Source organism: Rhineura floridana, chromosome 6 (genome assembly GCF_030035675.1).
Source record: "Rhineura floridana isolate rRhiFlo1 chromosome 6, rRhiFlo1.hap2, whole genome shotgun sequence".
NCBI classification, from domain to species: domain Eukaryota; kingdom Metazoa; phylum Chordata; class Lepidosauria; order Squamata; family Rhineuridae; genus Rhineura; species Rhineura floridana.
In genome coordinates this window covers 27467672-27489893 of record NC_084485.1, presented here as the reverse complement: position 1 = coordinate 27489893, position 22222 = coordinate 27467672, and the positions used below count along the sequence as shown (strand labels likewise).

Below are 22222 nucleotides of genomic sequence, written 5' to 3'. Positions count from 1 at the left end.
TTGTCCTTACATCTAGCGTGTTTGAAGTTAATCAACCAAAAATTGATGTTGCTGGATCCATCATCAACACACAGCAATGACAACCATTTTTTAAAATTTGTCTTCCTCTCCCACGCCTCACCTGGGTCACTTTTTCACTGTGCGCTTTGCTTTATTAACAAAGTGATGCACACATCTTTTTTTTAAAACAGAGATCATGATGGTCTCCGATGTATATTAAATTGCCCACCTGAATGATGCTATGAATATATTCCTTAAAGAGACAGAGACGAGAGAGCTTGTGCTAATACAATGAAAGCTTGATATAACGCAGGGGTCAGGAGACAAAGGGTGTACCCATGTTATATGGGTTCCGTGTTATAATGAAAGCCTTTTATTGAATAGTATTTTCCTTGGGGGACATTGTCATCCGAATCCGCGTTATAACAAGCATCCAATGTAGCTGAAGGATCTTTTGAGCAGACACATCTGACAGACACACTATGACTGCATAAATGACTGATGTGTGAGTTGAAAAGATACAAGGGGGAGACAGGTTAAGAATCAATGAATGTTAATGGCAACCATCATCACCTTGATGACACAGAAGTTAAAGGGAATACACATTGCAGCTGTTTACATCAAAGATGTCATTTATAACAATGTTGTTATATTAGCCACTGTTGGTTCGTTTTAAAAAAATCCGATATCAGGAAAAGCTGCAGAAGCTTGTAGCAAAAAGACTGATCCACAAAGACAATGAACTGAGGGGCAGTTTGATGCTCCGTGTGACTTTAGCAAATTTCTTCCCCTTCCCTGCTCAGAAGTATACCCAACTGAAAATAATGAGCCAAAGTTAGTCATGTTAGTTGCTGCCCCAGGCTCCTGCTGGGAGGAAGGGCAGGATATAAATAAGTAAATAAATAAAAACAAATGTCCATTAATTTCAATGGGTCTACTTTGAGTAGGACTAACATTGGCTACAACTCTAGAAATTTAAAGAAGAAAAAAGTATCACATATGCATATATATAGTGATCTAATTATTTGATTCATCAAAGCCCGAGTTACCTGTCTTTGCACATGTAGTTGTCTGTATTTTTTGTATCAATATACAACATCAAGTCATGAACTGTCTACATGGAACAATGCACCGTAACTCATCTCATTTATCATTATTTGTTGGTTACAAGCAAACAGCAGAAACTACAGAGTCAGCTCCACCTCTTTGGCTGATAATCAGTTGACTTTCTGCTGTGGTTGTAATATAGAACATTTGATCTTTTTTCAAAACACTAACTTGAAAGCAAAACCCAGTGCTAATTTGATCTTATAGATCTGTGGTTATAAATGTAATAGCTTTTCAAAATACAAAATCTCAACTGAGAAATCTGATAAAAGTTTGCATTTATGGCTTTCGTTGCACTATCTTCAACTGATACTGTGCAGTTTTGTACAACTTACCCGAACAATGATTCCCATTCGTTTACTTTCATAAGTGAATGGGAAAATCTGCAGGATGGTGTAGTTTAGGATGTGGCCACCAGGAGTCCTCAGCTGCACAGAAGACTGATCTCTGCCAACCAGTGTTAAGCCTACACTTTCTGTCCACTGTACCAGGGCCACCTAAATACAAGAAAGGTTAAAGGTCAGATAGACTGCTGAGCTTGAAGGCTCAGAGGTCATGCAAATGGAACAGGAGGGGGGGGGAGGGAAGTGGGTGAGGCAAAGAACAAAGTTACTCAATTGTTAACTGTACATTTGCCCCACAGGATTAATCTGCTATTGCTGCTGCTAAAAATGCATGTACCGCAGCAGCGCTTACATTTCTTTACTGGCACACTGGGGCTAAAGATCTGAATTTTGCTACTGTGGGATTTCTGCACATACTTAGGAAACTAGAAGCCACCGTGCAAATGGTTCTGAGATCTGAAATATTCCTCCATCCCTTAGCATAAACGAATTGGGTGGAGTGTCCTTTTCAAATGGAAAAAAAAAATCCTTCACCAGTTCCTTATTCAGTGCAAGGAAGTTGTATTTTTTATTCTTTTCTTATTACAACTATCTGGACTCTGCCTTTCTAGAGTGCCTTCAAAAAAGCTCATAAATTAAGAAGCTGTCATTAGGAACATATTAAAAAGAAGTGGCCATGAGGAAACGTAATACTGAGTCAGCCCATTGGTCCATCTAGCTCTGTGCTGTCTACACTGACTGGCAGTAGCTCTCCAAGTTTCAGACATGGGATATCCTCCCTGCAGCTGGCAGGAACTGAACCTGGGACGTTCTCCGTGAAAAAAAGTGGATGCTCTGCCACTGAGCGATGGCCCTTTCCTTGTTAAAAGTATGCAGAAATGACACTGGCTTTGCAAGCCTACCAAAAGGAGAGCAGTGATAGGGCCAAGTGTACATCCAAGGAGAGGCTATTCTGCAGTCTGAGCCCCAAAACAAAAATGCCTCTCTCCCTTCTGCCCGCCCATCACTCTTCAGATGGCACAGGAACATAGAAGGCCCCCCCCCCCAATAGCTGAATGGCATCCTTGGACAGGTTTGCACGTATGGGATAACTGAAATATTTTTTATCAGCACGAGGCATGCCCTGAGTTCCTTTTTGGGAGGAAGGATGGCATATCCATTTAATAAATAAATTATACAATTTTAGGGATGGAAGGGCTCTTGGATGTAGCCCAACCCTCTGCTCAATGCAGGTTCCACAGAACTGGATGCAACTACAGCCTTCCAATGGCTGTCCAGCCTCCACTTAAATTTCACCAACACAAAAAAGATTTAAAAAGGCAAGAGGCCATATCTAGAGGAAGTCAAAAGCAGCTCCATGTCAGTGGAGATGGGAGGTGCAGAAGTGGAGCCGGCCCCAGGTTTTTGTGAGGCTTGGAACAATAAGCTATCAGTGGACACTTTGGCCCTGTTTTGCCTCTAGACCCTAAAAGCTCTAGTCGATCAGGCCAGGGGCCCATCTAGTACAGCACCCACTTTTCACAGAGGCCAACCAGATGCCCGTGGGAACCCTGCAAGAAGATCATGAGCACCACAGCACTCTCCCGACCTGTGATTCCCAGCAATTAGCATTCGGAGGCACAGCCTTGGCCTCCATGACCTAGGAATAAGGAAAAAGAATGCTGAATTCCCTCAGTCCCTCCACACCCCCAGAACACCCAGTTCCAGGGCTTTCTGCAGGGTACTGCAAGTAGGGACTCTTCTGCCTGCTTGCACATTTGGCAGATGCAACAGGGAATTCCATGAGGGCACCATGCCAAGCTCCCCACATCGCACACCCCCTCCTCTTAGTAAGCAGCAGTGACCCACGGTGTTGGGAAGCCGAGAAAACAACGCAACCCCACACACCCCTCCCCACTGCCAGCTGCTGCCTCTGCTCAATCCAACACCCACCTCACCAACTCCCAGCAGCCTAAAGCAGTACAAAAAACTTGCCTGGAGGCACAGAGTGTTAAGTGTTTAGAAACCACAACTCTCCATGCTGAGAGATGTCAGAAGGCCCCTGTTCCCCCTTACAGAGCTACAGTTCCCTGGGAAGAGGGATTGATTGTTAAACCACTCTGGGAACTGTAGTTCTATGAGGGGAATAGGGGCTTCCTAACAACTCTCAGCACCCATAACAAACTACAGTTCCCAGGGTTCTTGGCGGGAAGCCGTGACTGTTTAAAGTGGGATATTTCTGCTTTAAATGTATGGTGCAGATCAGTGGTGGCTGGTGCCCATAGGGACTGGGAGGGCAGAAGGCAAAGAGGCCAACAGTAGGTGGAGCCAGAACCAATGGCCAGCAGAAACAACTAATTCTAGCTTTGCTCCTGTCCTTCTCCCTGCTGAGGCAACACTGAGAAAGCTGACACATAGTTCTACCTCATGGACTGGGTGTAGCTAAGAAGGCCGGCAGGTGGGGGCTGGATGAGGGCAGATTGAGGTTGGTGGGGCACTGCCCCACTTGCCCTAAGGAACCAGCCTCCACTGGGGCAAATGGGGCCTATGATACACATTTCTATTAGTTTTATACCAGTTGAAACCACACAGCTTCCTTCAAAGAACCTTGGGAGTAGTAATTAGGTTAGCAAACCGTAACACCCTGCCACCCCACAGAACTATAACTGCTGTAGTTCCTGAGGGTGGGGAAATGACTATTTGAATAATGAAATCCTATGTGTGTATACTCTGCAGTTGGTCCCATTGAGTTCAATGGAGTTTACTCCCAAGGTTGTATAGGATCACACCTTGGTGTGAGTAACGTAGTGACCTCCACAGACTTAGGGTGCAGTCCAATCTCCTCAAGGCTAGGGCTCTGTGGAACGGTGGAGACTCCCCCACTGCATCCACAGCCCTGCCGTTCTCAGTAACCAGGGCGTAAGGTAGGGCGGCAGGACGACTGGGCCTGATCTCTGCACCAGCTCCATTTCATGACTTTCCACTTGTCCCTGCCAGTGGAGAAACCTCCAGCGGAGCCCCCGCCCACACGTTTGGCAATGTAGTGATGCTTGCATTTCTCCATTGGCAGTGGCTGGCAGGAGGCACAGATTTATTTATTATTTATTTATTTGGACCATTTGTTGTTGTTGTTGTTACGTGCCTTCAAGTCGATTACGACTTATGGCGACCCCATGAATCAGTGACCTCCAAGAGCATCTGTCATGAACCGCCCTGTTCAGATCTTGTAAGTTCAGGTCTGTGGCTTCCTTTAGGGAATCAATCCATCTCTTGGATCTCTTGGATCATTTATATACTGCTTATATTTAAATAAAAGTCTAAGCAGTGTACAACATAAGTCAAAACATCCTAAAAAAGCAGATGCAAAAAACCCACAATCAATAAAATACAATGACCTGAACAAAACACCCTCTTGGGTATCAACATAATAGTATAAACACTGCATATAAAATTAAGTACAAGAAATACAAGAAAAAAATCGTAACACAGTAGACTAAACAAAACATCCCCCCCAGCCTTCAAGAAAAAAATAAAAAACAAGTAAAAAAACACAAGCTTATTTTTAAATATAGATTAAATAAAATCAGCTCATTTCTTAATCACAATGTAATAGAAAGCAAAACAATTAGAACAGCCAGCCCCCTTTGTAACAGAATTTCATTGAACTAGAGTTGAAAACAGGCATCATTCCATTTACTCAAACACGCCCTTAACAAGACCAACACGCTCGTGTTCAAACATATCAACATCCTAAACCAACACACTCAAGCTCACTATTTTAGCACACCTGAAATCACACTCTACAAGTACTCACATAATTCAGCCTCACAGCCTAAAAAAAAGCATGATCGCATATCTATACCACGAGAACCACTTAAATCTACATACATACAAGTAATGCACACACACACACACTAAATAAAACATTCATACCAAACACTTTCCCTTGTCTCTCACTCAATCTGAGCGGAGGGACACATCCACTCAATCCACCCCACCCCCAGAGCCCAGCATAAGGTGGGGGGAGGGACTTGGATGGCTCTGTCTGGAATAATAAACTGTCACTGATTTTTATTATTGAGATATACAGGGATGAATGGATTAATGTCTCCAAACCCCAATTTTAAAATACAGCATTAAATTATTCAATGTGGGTAATTGCTTGCTTTCCTTACCAACCCCTAGGAATTGTTTGGAGATAACAAGTCTAAATGTTTGTGCTGCATATCTTTCCCCAAACCTTCTACAATGCAAGCATGTAGCATTCAAGAGCCTAGTTACAGGTTGTTCTATTGTTCATTGTTTCCATAACCATGTAGATAAAACATTGATCCCAGCCTTCCACCGTTATGGCTTAATAAGTAACACTGGTCAAAGGCTTTTCTTTGACTTCTGTTCTTCAGCTTTCAGTGATGTCATTTTTCACTTTTAAACTACAAGTGGGGCCTGCAACAAAAATGTTGCAGTGGGAAGCACTCCTGTTCAGGGTGGCAGCCCGCCAGCCACGCTGTCTTCCAGGATACTCCATTCTATTCCCCCCCTCACCCACCCGGCTTCCTCTCCCCCCCACCCCAATCCTGTCTCAGCCAGTTCTACACCCACTGAGCATGCTTGGTTCTCATAAGGGGAAACCCCTTAAAACAACCTTATTTTTTATTATCCTGCAAACCTTGGGGTTTTCCTAAACTTGCTGATGCTATAACTCCCATCAGCCCCAGCCAGAATAGCCAATCATCAGGGATTATGCGAGCTGTAGTTCAGCAACAACAGGGCACTTCCACACTGTCACTATTTTTGGGTGGAATTCAATCACATACTGGCAAACTCAGGTTGTACAATTTAAGGTGATTTGAAGCTTTTGTTCAACAAACCCATCCCCCCACCCCGTTGCCAAATTCGTACCTTTCGCAGTAAGAAAAGTGACAGGAAAAGGCACTGGAAAGTGTGGGTTAACATTTGCTTTATGTCATTGCTCCAGACTTATTTGCTATCTTCATTGCTATGATTCTACACCTTATTGAGGGGAAACTTCCTATATCGAACAGATGGAAAGCTTTTTAATCTCAGTAGGCTGAAAGCAAAAAATAAGGTAATGTCAACCTCTGTCGTAGAACTTCAATATGCCAATGATAATGTCGTCTCCGCACATTCAGAGAAAGATCTTCAAACTATCCTAAATGTCTTTGCAGAAGCATATGGAAAGCTTGGGCTCTCGCTTAATATTAAAAAAACCAAAGCGCTTCATCAACAGATGCGAACTAGTCCCTCTGTGGCACCATCAATCCAGCTTAATGGTGTAATGCTGGAGGACGTCGATCACTTCCCCTATCTTGGCAGCCATCTCTCTGTAAAAGCTGACATCGATGCTGATATTCAACATCGTCTCAGCTCTGCAAATGCAGCATTCTCCCGAATGAAGCGTGGAGTGTTCGAGGATCAGGATATTTGCAGGGAGACCAAAATGCTTATTTACAAAGCTATTGTACTACCGACCTTACTGTATGCCTGTGAAACATGGACCATTTATAAACGCCACTCCCAACTTCTTGAAAGATTCCACCAACACTGCCTCTGGAAAATTCTGCAAATTACTTGGGAAGACAGACGGACTAATGTTAGCGTTTTGGAAGAAGCAAAGACTACCAGTGTTGAAACAATGATCCTTCAACATCAACTTCGCTGGACTGGCCATGTTGTTCAAATGCCTGATCACTGTCTTCCAAAGCAGCTACTTTACTCCCAACTTAAGGATGGAAAATGGAATATCGGTGGACAGCAAAAGAAGTTTAAAGATGTTCTTAAAGCAAATCTACAAAAATGTAACATGAGCATTGAGAACTGGGAAGTCTTGGCCCATGAACGTCCCAAATGAGGCTTGGCTATTGTCAAAGGTGCTATGGACTTCGAAGAAGCATGAATATAGGGCGAATGGGACAAACGAGCTAAGGAAGGCATGTCAAACAAATCCTCATCGCAACCATCTTCCATCTGGAAACCTATGTCCTCATTTTGGGAGGCTGTGTGGATCCAGAATTGGCCTCCACAGTCACTTACGGACCCACTGTTAAAGACCTTATCTTGGAAGACAATCTTACTCGGCCATGAGAGATCGCCAATGATGATGTGCAAAACACTTCAAGCATTCTATAGTGTTATACAAAAATCCTATTCTTAGCTAGGAATGTTACATCCACCTGCCTGGACTTTGATCTGAAAAAGAAAGGCAGGCAGGCAGTTCTGGGGTTTTAGAACTGAAGCAGGTTTGGCGGTATTGTTGTTTTCAAAGACTGAAGCTGCTATAGAGCTAACTCTTCCTCTTTATAGAAGCTTGCTTGCCGGCCATTCAACCTGTATATTTGTAAACAAACTATTACAGAGAAGAAAAAGATATCCAGCAATCGTTCCTGACAAGGATGGCTGGTGATCCTGTAAAGCTGTCTCAGAATGACCACCCAGGGAAGCAAAGAGCACAAAACAATATTGTTACTACATTCTACAAATTTTAATTGAATGCTTCAGCAGATACTTCACTCATGTGCTTGAACATTTACTCTTTCCGTTCCTTAAATAGCATCAAGTTATTAGCAAAAAAAAAAAAAAAAGGCTGTTAAAACCACTTCAGAATCAGAGAGAGAATAGATCCCTGTTTGTTATTAGCTGCTGCCTGGATGCTTCATTCAGGCTGCACAGTCCTGGGGAACGCTACAAGTGATGCATCTGATCAGTACATCCTGGAGAGCGTTGAAGTGTCGTCAGGGTTAAAGGCCAGTTTGCCAGGAACCCTCCAGGGCAAGTTATCTCTGATCAGATCCTACCTATTACATTTCTTCTCTCCGTTACTGTATGGCCTCAACCTGACAGGATCACAGAGCCCCAGCGGCTGTAACTGATCTCTCAATAAAGATGCTTTCAGGAGTTCCTGCCCAGGAATGCATACAGGAAACAAATCTAGGAAATCCTGCTTTGTGTTTCAGGAAATGAATTCTGTGCCAACTGGTAGAAATTACCTTTGCTGTTCAAAAGTGGAATGGGGGGAGAACAGCTCCCAGGTTTTGTTCTCATTTCTGTGTAAACTGATCTTCCCGGCTTAATATTTTATCGCTATAGGATTTCAAAGGTGGAGTGGATGCCTATTAAAGAGGCTTTTCATGGATTCCCCCCATAGGGAATTGCTGGTTCACAGAATCCCTCTTAGGCCCCATCTGCACTATACATTTAAAGCAGTATCATACCACTTTAAACAGCCATGGCTTTCTGCAAATAATCCTGGGAACTGTAGTTTGTGAAGGGTGCTGAGAGTTGGTAGGAGACCCCTATTCCCCTCAAACAGCTACAATTCGCAGAGTGGTTTAACAGTCAATCCCTCTTCCCAGAGAACTCACACGGTTATAATTTCAGAAGTGTTTTAACGGTCACTCCCTCTTCCCAGGGAAGACTGTAGCTGTGTGAGGGGACTAAAGGTCTTAGCACCCTTCACAAACTACAGTTCCCAGGATTCTTTGGGGGGGGTGTAAGCCATGAGTGTTTAAAGTGTTATGATAGAACTTTGAATGTACAGTGCAGACGGGGCCTAAGGTTCCAGCAAGTATCCAGCTCTTATTTAGCAGTCATCCACTGTAGAACTGGGACAATGTAAAAGATGTATATTTCATATTGTTAAGGATATGCTATGCCAACTGCACCCCAAAAACTGAGCCACACTTTGATCATCCCTCCCCGGAGAGATCAGATTTGTCCCCCACACAGTGCTTATTTACAGTCCTCAGTCTGCTTAAGACCTATTTGTTCCAGCAGGACCATAACAGAAGTGACACTATTTGCATAACGTAATGTTGATTCTTATTGTATGCTTTATTTTGTCTCATGGCTCTGCTTTTGCTTTTAATACTGTATTTTTATTGTTAGCCTCCCTGGGTTCTCATGAGAGGAAGGGCGGAATAGAAGAAATAAACATCTTCATCCAGGACTAAGCTTTTAAACAGAAATCAGATTCTTGTACATCTTTATTTTATAATTGGCATTTGTGTATTTTCTAAGCAATAGTAAGGTAGCCTGGTGTAGGCTAGAAGTTTTTTTCTTTATAAGATTGGATAAATTGTATTCAGATAAACTATTTATGTTAGTACAATCAAATATTCCACCACTAATGTAATCTGAAATTTAATAGTTGTGCCTTGATCCTCACCAGTAAGAATATCATTAGCTGCCTTTGAACAAAAACAGTTAATAGGAAGTCAAACCATTTTCCCCAGAGTTTTACCTCATCAGGACTAGCAGCTTGGTACACTCTACATGAATCTTCATAATGCCTCTCAGCTTCAGCCTGATCCGTCACACCATCTGATTCATAGACAGGAGTCACATTGTGGCACAGGGCAATCGCTTTCACTGCCTCGTGGACTCGGCTACTCAGGGTTTTCCGTACTTTGGTAGCCATGGTGGGGCCTTTTAAAGCAGGTGGCTCCTGAGACTGCTAAGAAAAGAGGACAAAACACAATTATGTTAGTTAGAAAAAGACTTTGCTTGCTTAATATTGACCATTTGCAAGGGAAGTGCAGGGAGGGGGAGGTTCAGAATAAAGATTTAAAAGCTGACAAGAAAATACAGATTTGGTGACAAAAATATTTTGTAGAATGCAAAAATAAAGTTATCCACAGCCATTAGATGCAATGACCTATGTGCCTACCTCACCAGAGCATGGGTGGAGAATCTGAAGCTCTCAATATGTTGTCGGATTACAATTCCCATCAACCCCAGCCAGCAAGGCCAATGCTCTGGGAAGATAGAAGCCGAAGTCCAACAATATCTGGGGACCACAGATTTCCTATCCCTGCTCTAGAGCAGCCTTTCCCAACCGGTGTGCCTCCAGATGTTGTTGGACCACAACTCCCATCAGCCTCTGCCATTGGAAATGGTGGCTGAGGCTGATGGGAGTTGTGGTCCAACAACATCTGGAGGCACACCGGTTGGGAAAGGCTGCTCTAGAGTAGAACAGCCTTTCCTGACCTTTGGGTTCCCAGATGTTGCTGGACTAACTTTTTTCCTGTTCATGTTGTAAGCCGCTTTATGCATAAATTGTTATGGAAAGGTAGCATACAAATAAACAGTGATGATGATTATGACTATAGTTCCCATAATTTCTGACCATTGGACATGCTGGGAGTTGTAGTCCAGCACCAACTGGGGACCCAAAGGTTGGGAAAGGCTGTGAAAAGCACTTTTCATGGGCAGACCTTGCCTTAGTTTATGAAGTTTTCCTCAGGAATAAGAACTTAGGACACAATCCATAAAAAAGCACCTTGATTTCTTTGGAAGAAGTTAATCACATGCTTAATTTTCTCACTGAAATCAATGAGACTTAACTTTGCTTGATGTTGCATGGATTGTGCCATAATATTTAGGTGAGATTCTCTGGATTTTGAAAGAGGCAATATAGTCTGCACTGGGAAGGGCCATAGCTCAGTGAAAGAGCATCTGCTCGGAATGAGAAGGCCCCAGGTTCAATCCCTGGCATCTCAAGATAACGCTGGAAAAGACCCTGCCTAAAACCCTGAAAAGCCGCTGCCAGCCTGTGCAGACAATACTGAGCTGGATGAACCTGTGGCCTGACTCAGTATAAAGCAACTCCCTGTTCCCATAGCAGTTAAATTTTAAAATAAGACACTTACTTTAGAAGTGCTGTTAAAGTCTTAAAGGCATCCTCACAATAACCCTGCGAGGTAAGTCACTGAAAGATGGGAAGCTGACAAATAGTGACATGTCCTAGCTGAGTAAAATCCACAGCTGAGTGAGGATCTGAATCCATGGCAAACCAGGGATCTGAACTCAGATCTACATCCAAAACCAATGCCGTCTTCTCTAAACTACACTGGCTCATATCAATATCGAAATCAGTATCAAGATAATATTTTAGAATGCTTTCAGGCTGAAGAAACCTATTGTGAAACATTTACTTAAAGCTGGGAGGGAGGCATATTTGTGGGCATCCATGTTTTTATACTATTGCTAATTACTGTTATTATTACTATTTATGAGTAGGAGTAGGAGTAGGAGTTGCTAGACACAACGAGTGCCCAAGCAACCTACTAGAGCCATGTGCAAAATTGTTGCTTTGAGGTGGTGGTGAGGAAGCTCGAATTAGGTGAAGAGGGTGCCTCTGAGCATATGCTTAGTTCAGGAGTCCTCACTGCATAAAAATCCATTCCAGGATCTCTCATAAACTTTCTTTCAGCTTAATTTAGGGCAGAACTACATGTGACCTTTGCCATGTAATTTGCCCTTGTGTCATTTAAAAAAACAAGAAAAAAGAAAAAAACTATACGGTTGGCATTAGGAAGGATGAGGAAGATCAAGACTGTGGTATTGTGGGGTTGGAGGTGCAGACAGCATTCTTCTCATTGTGAATAGCAAGCACCAGGGTCTACACCTCCAGGTCTTGAGGAGGCTTGCCCCGCCTCCTGTATCAGCTATTTGATTTTTTAAAAAATCAACTACACAAACATAAAGCACATCACAAACATTGAGTCTAGTTTGGATGTTGGAGGAAGGCTTTTTTTAAATTGCTATTATTAAAACAATTGGGGATCAGAAGTTCTTACCACTCTGCAAATCACTTAAGAATATATTATCAGATATACCAATTTACCTTCTGCCTACTCCAATTTAGAGCATGAAGGGACTTCCTGAAATAGTGGTGCATGTAAGTTTGCACAGTTGGTTAGGAAGAGTATGCTTCTTACAGATCCACAGTCAGTTTAGTCTCTAAACTAAGCTCCATAAAGTGTTAGAATGTGTATTTTCAGTGAAATCACTTTACCCAGCAAGACACTACTTTGAAATGAACAGGATTTTATACTCAAACACACACCCATTGAAAAAGAAAAAACAGATGGATCAACATGGAGGTAGATAGAAAGCTGACTGTTTTAATTTTTAATACTATTTTCAAGGTCTACATCAGACCTTCCAGGTAATTTTACAATTACTAAATTATGCTGGTCACAGGGGGAACATATAGTCATCCAGTTTCCTGCTCTGTTAACCTCTTGTGTCAAGAGGACAAAAGTTTCACTTCCAGGTCAAAGGGCATAGCATGGTAACAATAATTAAAGCAATGAATCAGAACTACAGTTTAAATGAATCATGGCCAGCAAATGCTTCCAATTACCAAAGAATCTAACCTTTTAATTATATTTAAACTTATACTTGCTTAGAAGCTCCCTTTACCAGTTAGGGCTACTTTCCTATTCTTAAATAAAACTATATTAGTTAAACATAGGTTTTGATACAGCTTGATATTGTGAATTGACTGAATATCGCCTCACTTAGTACAATGGAAGCACTGATAGAGATGAGGAAAGTGACATGCAGATCTGCTTTCCATGTTTCCAGTTAATGTTTGACAGTGAGGCCTGTACAAATGATTGGGAACCATGCCTATTCAAGGATCCCTGATCATAAATCCAGCATCAATGTGCATAATTTGTACATGCAGATGCTCTTTCACAGGTGATGCTGAACACATGGAGGAGGTGAAAGTCAGGTATGCTCTTGCTCCCTCTCAATGCACATTCATTGTACCATGTGAGGAGCCCTATGCAGGGATAGCTGACGTGGTGCCTTCCAAGTATTATAGGATTCCATCTCCCATCAGTCCCAGGCAGCATAGCCAATGATCAGTGAGGATGGGAGCTATAGCCCAACAACATCTGGATGGCTCCTCATTGTCTATCCTGCCAAAGGGAAATGCACAAGCTTTCCCTCCCCAGACTCCTTCCATCATCCTTTTTTTCCTCCCCAGAATTCTTCCATTCCCTGAAGCATGGAAATAGGATATACAAACACAAAACTGGTGTTAAATTTTGTTTCTTTTGACTCCCTTACATTGAACCATAAGGAGCTCTTGTTTGATTTATCATTTGCAGCTAGAATTTGCTCTTGGCAGAAAATGGAAGTTAGTTGTTCCATCTTCCTTGAGCAATGGATGAAGAAGTAAGATATTATGATTATTCAAAAGCTAGAATAGTCAACATGGTACCCCTCCAGATGTTGCTGGACTCCAACTCCCATCAGCTCCAACCAGCATGGGCAAAGGACAGGGGTGATGGGAGCTTGAGACCAGCAATATGTGGCGGACACCCTGTTGGCTACCTCTGAGCAAAGCTAAGGTGTGTCTAATTCTTTGTTGCTTGGTTTTTGCTGCTACCTTAATACAGAGTCTGACCATCAGCCCGTTAACCCTTGCATTGTCAACTCTCACAGTCAGTGGCCATAGCTCCATGGTAGAGCATCTGCTTTGCACGCAGAAGGGCCCAGAATGAATCCCCAGAATCTCCAAGCAGGATGGGAAAGACCTCCTGCCTGAAATCCTGGAGAGCCACTGCCAGTCAGTGCAGACAATACTGAGCTAGATGGACCAATGGTCTGAGTCAGTATAAGGGAGCTTCCTATGTTCCTAAGACCATAGCAAAGAGTAATTCCCAGCTTTGCTACTGGAAATCCTTTTGAATGGAGATGTCGGAGGCTGAACCTGGGATCATCTTCTGCATGCAAAGCATGTGCTCTGGAACATGGATCTGAGTATGACTCCTCCGGCTACTTTCTTGCTACTTTCATATTAGGAGGCAGCAGGAAAATGCCTGAACTCCTGCTATATATTAATCTGATTGCATATTTTTATATTGCTGTAAATGGGGCCCCGGTGGAGAAAGGCAGGAGATGAATATAATAAATAATACAAACAAGACATCTTTATCTCTATTAGGGTGTTTCTAGCCTGTAGATTAATATTGCAAACAGGGTGCTGAGATATTGCAAAGATGTTGTTGGCAACAGATTTTTTTTAAACAAAGAAATAACGTATTGGATTGTCCTCCCTGGAAAGGAAAAATCCAGTTTAACTAGGGGGAAATACAGGTTGTCGTTTTGATGACAAAGACACTGAGTGGTGCAGCGAAAAATATGCATGCATAAGGAGCACTGATCCCACAAGAAACACCCATCTGGAAGCACTCTTTATTAACCTTTCACATATTCATGCACTTGACTTCCATTATGTCAACTATGCTCCCTACACAATTTCCTCCCTCCACAAAAATATAACCCCAAATTTAGGATTAACTCCTCCATCTTCAATGGTCCCAACTCAGATCAGTCCACTTGCCTGCCCACAGCTGCATTTTGTTAAGAAAGGGAAAGAGGCATGGCTAGAAGCGGGTTCATGGGTGGGGCAAAACCACTATGTCAGCTTCCCAACATGTGAATCACTGCTGTTTACTGGGAGGGGAGAGGCAGCGGGCATGGTGCAAATGAACCAATAGAACCAATCTGGCGCTCCTGCCAGTGTGTTTGCATTGTGCCGATCTCCCCAACGCCTTGCCCCTCTCCCCCCCTGTAAGCAACAGTGACCCACATGCCGCGGAGCTAGCATGGCAGGCCACTTCTGGGCATGACAGATCCTAAGCATACCACTGAACAAACATGACTCCCCACCACACCCAAATATCACATCACAGATTGCCTGAGAAACTCCCCAAGGGTTTCAAAAACAGTTTGGTTGGAGGAGGCGAGAAAGCAAAGTCTCCAAAGAACTGTTTCATGATTCTCTGAGTTCCAACTACAAATGCCAAAAAGGTTTCTGAGCTCACCTGGGTATGGAAGTGGACTGTCTTCAAGTCGATCCCGACTTATGGTGACTTTATGAATAGGGTTTTCATGGTAAGCGGTATTCAGAGGGGGTTTACCATTGCCTTCCTCTGAGGCCGAGAGGCAGTGACTGGCCCAAGGTCACCCAGTGAGCTTCACTGTACTGTGGGGATTCAAACCCTGGTCTCCCAGGTCGTAGTCCAACACCTTAACCACTACACCACACTGGCTCTCTCACCTGGGTATATATACTAAATATATGGCTCTGAACTTCATCCATGGAGTCTAGTCCATAAGCCACTGTTCCAAGATGAAGGCGTTTGAATACCATCTCATTCTGTGTTAGGGTCCCTAGAAGAGGAGCAGAAGTATAAGGGCATGGTCCAAGAAATGGCAACAAGATGGAAGAGTCTGCTTCACATTTTTATCCCTGCGCTTTGATCCACAAAGAAGGGAAAGGCCACAGGCACAACGATCATTTCTTCCCCTCATCATAAAGTAGTTTGCTTGCTTATTAGTCATTTACAGACCGCTTACTATCAATAGATCTAAAAGCTATTTACATTTAAAAAACAAAAGCCAGGTACATAAATATACAACGAGCATAATCTTAACAATTTAAGGAAAAATAAAATCTAAATACATGGATAATAATACAGCACAGCATCCATATATGTCGCAATAAAAATATCAGTATAAAATTCTAAAAATGAAAAATGTCTCATATATACACGCACAACTTATTAAATATAAATGAAGCTCTCAAAAAGATTCTGCCCACACAACCGCTCTCACAGTCTCTCACTTCCATCAACCTCTCACACCCACACAGCCTTTAATAAGGGTTTTCCTGTTCTTCCCTTTTTTTTTATTTCACATCATTTCATCAATCCCTCACATGCAACAGCTAATAATCATCAAACATACCAATTGTAACAACAATCGTAACAGTCACCGACAACCAATAATAATCAATCTCCTGGCACCTCAAAAACATCAGTAAATCCAGCCCACTCCCACTGAACTAACAGGTACTCTCCTCCCACTTCTCACCCATGGGGGTGGGGCAGGGGGCAGTACTAAAGCGGTGCAGGCTCTCACCCTGGGGGAGGATGTATAAAACTACTTTCCTTTCATTAACTCCCAATAACCACATCACAGCATATAACTGTTTAGGTAGTTTTTTTCTTCTCTAAATATTTATTTATATTGAATTTATATCCTGCCCTTCCTCCCAGTAGGAGCCCAGGCCCATACCATAAGGCAGAGTGAGGCAACTGCCTCAGGCAGATGGTTTGGGGTGTCATGGAAAGGCAGCAATATTACTATTACAGGGGGAGATAGGTTGTGGGGTTTTCTGCCTCAGGTGCAGGTACTATGCACCTTCACTGGGGTGGGCACTATTTGTTTTTTCACTTGGGCAGAAAAATGTCTTGGCCAACCCTGTATACATGCTGATTCAGAAGCAAGTCCCACTGAGTTCTATGGGACTTACTTCTAGGTAAGTACGTACAGGTCACAGACTAAGTAAGTGAATCTAGTAAAAAGATGCTAACTCACAACAATGAATAACTTGAGGCCCATTTATAATAATCTCTGTCTGTATAAATACCAAATCCAGGCACATTATAAGACAGCAAGTTTTTAGCTGAGTAACTGAGAGCAAGTTTATTATTTAAAAAAATAAAGGAATGTAGAGTTTAGTTGATTAACTGATTAAATTAATTTAAAATATTTCCCTAATAAAAATAACTTCTAAAACTCCTGCCCAGTTTAATGCAAGACTTATAAAAAAACTAGGATTAATACAAGGTTTGAATTTTACAGAGGTTTTTTTTTTAATAAAAGGATTTCTATGAGGCCTAGTCTACACATGCAGCTGACTGTGGTGGTAGAATGTATCACTTCTAGACTATATGAGGGACCACAGTTTCATGCTCCCTCGTGCTAAAAGTTTCTGAGAAGAAGAAAACTACCAAAGCAGGAGGCAGGCTGATATAGAACCTTTCTCCACAATATTACAGGAATTCTTTTATATAAGGGAAAAAATTTAAAATGGCATCTCCCACCTTTCACTCTGATACACCACCTTCATTTTATGGCTTGTGTAAAGCCAGTCTAATACATTCGCCTCTAGCAGCAGTCTTTAACGGTGCAACATCCACATGATGACTTGTTCCCCTCCAAAGATTCTATTCATTTTTAAAAATAGATTTGTGTCTTGCCCTTCAAAAGAAAAACTTTTTGCAGGGTAGCTAACAAAATAAAAACAGGGATATCTTTACATGCCTGTTTTATCTGTAAGTAAATAAGATATTCTTCCTAGTTGTTCCGGGATCGTGCTAGATCGAACCACAGTGCCAGGAATTTTAGAATCCTTCCGGATCATCCAACTGTAGACTATTTTCCCCATGTCAAGATTCACACGTAAACTATAGGGAGAGAAAAGACAGCAGAGAAAACAATTAAGGAACAACTATACAGCTGACTGAAATCAATCTGCCCCCGTCCCCTCCAAGCTCCTCTTTGCTCCTTGGATTGAATGAGCCAATCTTCCCCTACATAAAATATTCCTTGTACATATGAAATTAGCATGTCAGTTCTAGGTGAATTTCATATATACATGGAATAGTTTTATGCGGAGGATCAAACTTTCAGAATTCCGCTTATAGGCCCAGTACAGGCACAGTAAATCATGGGTTGTCATTACTTGAATAAGCTGGCACGAGCCACTTTCTGTGCGAGAGGTGGTCTGAAACGTCCATTCCTGGTTAGCAACAAACAGTCATTTCTTTCTCCATCCAGTCCTGGAAAGTGTTCAAACCACAGTTTATTAACTAACAAGGTTCTAGTTTCTTGCTGACCAGGAATGGAAGCTTCAGAATCTCCTCTTGTGCACAAGAGCAACAGAACAGTACATACATGCCTGAGGTCATGCTGGCTCATTTATATAATGAACTATCGGTTGTTATGTCATGTCTGAACTGGACCACAGATGCATTGCATGGAGCTTTCTGCGCTTCAATTTAGTTCTTAAAGCAGCTTTTACACAAGGAAACCTGAAACGGAGCTGAAATCAGTGACTGGGCTCAGAATAAAGATGTGGACTGAGCCAGCTATTTATGGTATGTTCATATATGGGCCAAGCAAACAAGAGCTACTGCAGAACTTACTAAGAAACTATAATAAGGGGGTGGGGGAGGGGAGAGACTTTCTTACCTAATAGGAATTATATTTGAGAAAAGAAGAAGAAATCTGATGATCTGAAGGTACCAGCGGCCAGCAAAGTGTTGAAGAGCAACCATGACAAGAGAGACCACCACCAAGGCTCCAAAGAGGATCTTGGTGAGGCAGTTCACTTCCAGATCAAAGAGGCCAATCTAAGGAAAAGAACAACAAAAAGACTGCTTGTAACATACTACAGTTATGGGCTGTTTTTCACTCTTACAATTCGATGAGCTGCTGCCATCATTATACAGCAAACTCTCACCTACAGACAAATGAAACTATAGTGTGGAGAAAGTGGATAGAGAGAAGTTTTTCTCCTTCTCTCATAAAACTAGAACCTGGGGTCACCCCTCTCTGAAGAGGGTCTGGAAGCTCATTTGTCTGAAAGCACTCACAAACCTCCTCCTGATCAGCACCCCGATAAGGCAGGATTCATGATCATGAGGCGGCTTGTAAGCACGTTCAGACACACACACTTACAATCCCACTTCGGACCTTCACACCTATGACATGAACACTGGGAGCTGAGGGGGTGCACACGTTTATGTTCAGCACAGGGCCCACGTGTATGCTCCCATTCCTCTACAGTCATGCTTTTAGCCTTGTATATCCAGGCCAAATGCCTGAGGAGCCACAATGGCTTTGTTCTACCTCCACTTGTTGAAGGCAGTATGCCTCTGGATGCCAGTTTCTGGGAATCACAAGTGGACAGAGTGCTGTTGTGCTTAGGTCCTGCATTTAGGCTTCCCATATGCATCTGTCTGGCTACTGTGAGAATAGGATGATGGACTAGATAAGCCACTGGCCGGATCCAGCAGGCTCTTCTTACATTCTTAAGGGGGCTACAATGGCCCTGGCATGGACGATGAAGAAGCTGTTTTGGGTTGTTGCAATGTAGGAGCTATAATGTGTGAAGTCACCACACTGAGACACACCAATTCACACACTGCATTTTTAGGTGTACAGCTGTCTTACATGCTCATCTAGGCGTTCATGTGACAAACACATCCATCATATGTGTACACAGCCAGAAGCCAGGATTGTCCACATCTCCCAATCCTAAGTTTGCTAGCGCATAATGAGAAAAGCAGACCAAGGAATCTTCGCTTACCTTACTCCGTGGATTTGATGTGTTCATGACACTGCGCAGTTCCCGGCCTGTGTACAGAACAACTCCCACAACTGTTCCTGAAAAAAACAAAAAGATTCAGATTACAGTTTGATATAAATTTCAAAGAAAAGCAGTTGTTTAAAAAATAAGAAGTGAGCATATGGAAAATGATCCTGTTTATTTGTTTTGGCAGAGCTGGTGAGAAACCTGATTCAGAGAGTCAACTGCTATATGTGAATGGGTATAAGACTGATCTACCCAAGTTAACTTGCCACACCATCTTCAAGAGGCACTTAAGATTAACGTCCCTGTAGCCTTGACAATTATTCAAAACAGACTAGGAGGGGAGGGTTTCACTAAAAGACATGCCTCTTCTCCGAAAACCAACCTTTCATCCATTATTACTGCCACATTTGAAAGGGCAAGGCCTTTGCAATTGGGGTTATAATGGAGATAGATATAAACACAATTTCAGGGCAGAAAGGGAAGAAAAAACGCAATAATGCCATAGTTAAAACAGGGAAATCGTTTTTGGAAATTATCTGTTGTTAAACAGTTGCGTTATGATACCACCTAGAGGTTCTCTTGAGCCATGGCTATATTATAGCATGGAGGACCATAAGTCTGCTCTCTTGGAACATTTTCAAATAGACAGAGTACAGGGAACATGTGGCCAAAGCAGTATTTTGATTTAAACACTGAAAACAAGAAGCACAAAGAAATCTAGAGATTTGCTCTAGAATACACAACAGAGGCATTCATAAGAACCTACGCATGCGCCCAATGAATATTTTGCGGGTTAACTGGGAGCATGCCTATTGGCCCTCCCAGACCAACGCCCCTTGCTGGCTAGGCCTCCTTGGTGACTGGGCATTTGGCAATGGTGAGAAAGGGGGCCTAGGCATGTAAGGCTTCTCTACGTGATTGGAAACCTTGGCTAGTGAGAGCTTCTTGTTACTCCCCTAATATGTTCATCGACTGTAGCCCATTGAAGGTTTTCTAAGGCTGAAGCTTCAGCCACAAGGCAATCCACTTTTGTACAGGGCCTAAGGACAGGAAGGAGTATGTGCAGGTGGAAGGAACAAAGGCCAGGTAAGCTGAGCTGGAAAAGCCCAAGAAGCAAGAGGCTTAAGTGACAGGTGGGTCAGAATGCAGTGGACCTCAACAAAGTGAGTGGTAAGCTGAGAAGCTAGGACAGACAAAACAACAGAAAGAGAAGGCAGGGAGAAAAGGGGAGAGATTGAGAAGAGTGAATGGGGTGGTAGTGGCAAAAAGCCTTTCCACAGCAGCACCTCCTGAACACCTTTGGATGTAATGAAAAAGCATGGTTTATTGTGATAGGAATGAGACAAGCTTCTTCCTGGGGCTTACACATTCTCCCCTCCTGCTTCCTCCGCTGCAACAGTCACGAACTTTCACTTCCATTTTTTAAATTAACCTTTATTAACCATAGCGTGGACAATCTGACGTTGATCTTAACTATGGCTTGCTTCAAGCAAGCAAACTTCAAACCATGGTTTATGAAGCTGAGTTGTTTCAACAAATCATAGTTAAGATCAACCATAGTTTCAGGTTTGGATGGAATGCTAAACTGTGGTTAGTGAAACAGGAAGCATTTCTATTTGGCTGTGCCAGAGAAGGAGATGGGGGGAGCATGCAAAGATACATGGGAAGAATTTATAATAAAATATGTAACTGAATAAACATAGACTACAACATTGAAGAGAGTCAGATAGGTATCCAGTGCACAGCTGCTGGTCCCCTGTCCATCCTCTGGACAGGCAGTGATCCTCGGTGCCTATCCAACACAGGGTATGCAATTTGATATCAAATGCTCTTATCTTCTTAACCTTGGACTAAATGTTTTGGGTTACAGGTTATAATCTCACAGTAATTGCTTCAAGCAATGTATTTTGAAATGTGTGTGTGTGTGCGTGTGTACATATCCTGTTAATATAAAGGGAGCCCATCTCATCAGGTCATCCATCAGCATAAGAAAAGAGATTGTGAGGTTTGGGCCCTCCACAGACAGGGATTCTTCCCCAGAACATCCAGCTACTGATGATGAGAACCCCGAGACGTCATTCCTCTAGCCCCAAGATGCTGACCTCACAGAAATAAAGTTATAGGCAGCCACCCAAAGGAGACAAATTGCTCAACTGGGTGCTAGGTTTAGCTGAAGTATGAATGAGAGCAAGATTTGGCTGGCCCTTGCCAGTGATAACACCACACTTGCTTGAGCAGCAGCAGTATAAAAGTGGTGTGTATGAAGGCACGAGTGCAGATTTCCATATGTTGTTGGTACTCCATCTCCCATCAATCCCAGCTAGGGATGACAGCAGTTATAGTCCAACAACATCAGAAGGAAACCAGGTTGGAGAAGGCTCCACTAAACACTAGGGCAACAGCTGGCCCAGTTCGTAGTTATTATGCCAACCACCTTGCAGCCTTGCTTCTAAAATTTGTTTGTTTCCCTATCAGATCCCTGAATATTGGGCTCAGATTAAACTTTATTCCACTTGGTTCCTCCACCTAACACTGCTGACTGCCCAAAATTAGACTACCACCAGCGTGAAGCCATACCGACAGCAAGTACCAAACTGAGATCAAATGTAGTTTCCTTGGGGTCCACCCTCTACACCCCTACATAAAGCTTATATAGAAGGGGGCAGATGCATTAATTGCAACAGTGGGAATAAAAACAAGGCTCTCTTCCTCGAGATGCACTTACTAGAGCAGGGATGGGGAGCCAAGTGACAATCCTGATGCCGGTGGACTACAGCTCCCATCTTCCCCAACTACTGGCCAT

General features: G+C 42.8%; 1 protein-coding gene across 4 annotated transcripts in view; it reads right to left on the bottom strand.

Annotated features, from left to right (window-relative positions):
* The window catches only part of ATP9A (ATPase phospholipid transporting 9A (putative)), a 116446-nt gene that overhangs the window by 39442 nt on the left and 54782 nt on the right, over positions 1 to 22222 (bottom strand). For all 4 annotated transcript variants that reach the window (XM_061631251.1, XM_061631250.1, XM_061631253.1 and 1 more), the window contains exons 10-15: positions 19414 to 19490; positions 18294 to 18454; positions 17364 to 17506; positions 15313 to 15425; positions 9691 to 9903; positions 1443 to 1604 (exon numbers count right to left, since the gene is read on the bottom strand). In XM_061631251.1, coding sequence (XP_061487235.1) covers positions 1443 to 1604; positions 9691 to 9903; positions 15313 to 15425; positions 17364 to 17506; positions 18294 to 18454; positions 19414 to 19490 — 869 coding nt within the window. The remainder of the gene's footprint in view (positions 1 to 1442; positions 1605 to 9690; positions 9904 to 15312; positions 15426 to 17363; positions 17507 to 18293; positions 18455 to 19413; positions 19491 to 22222) is intronic.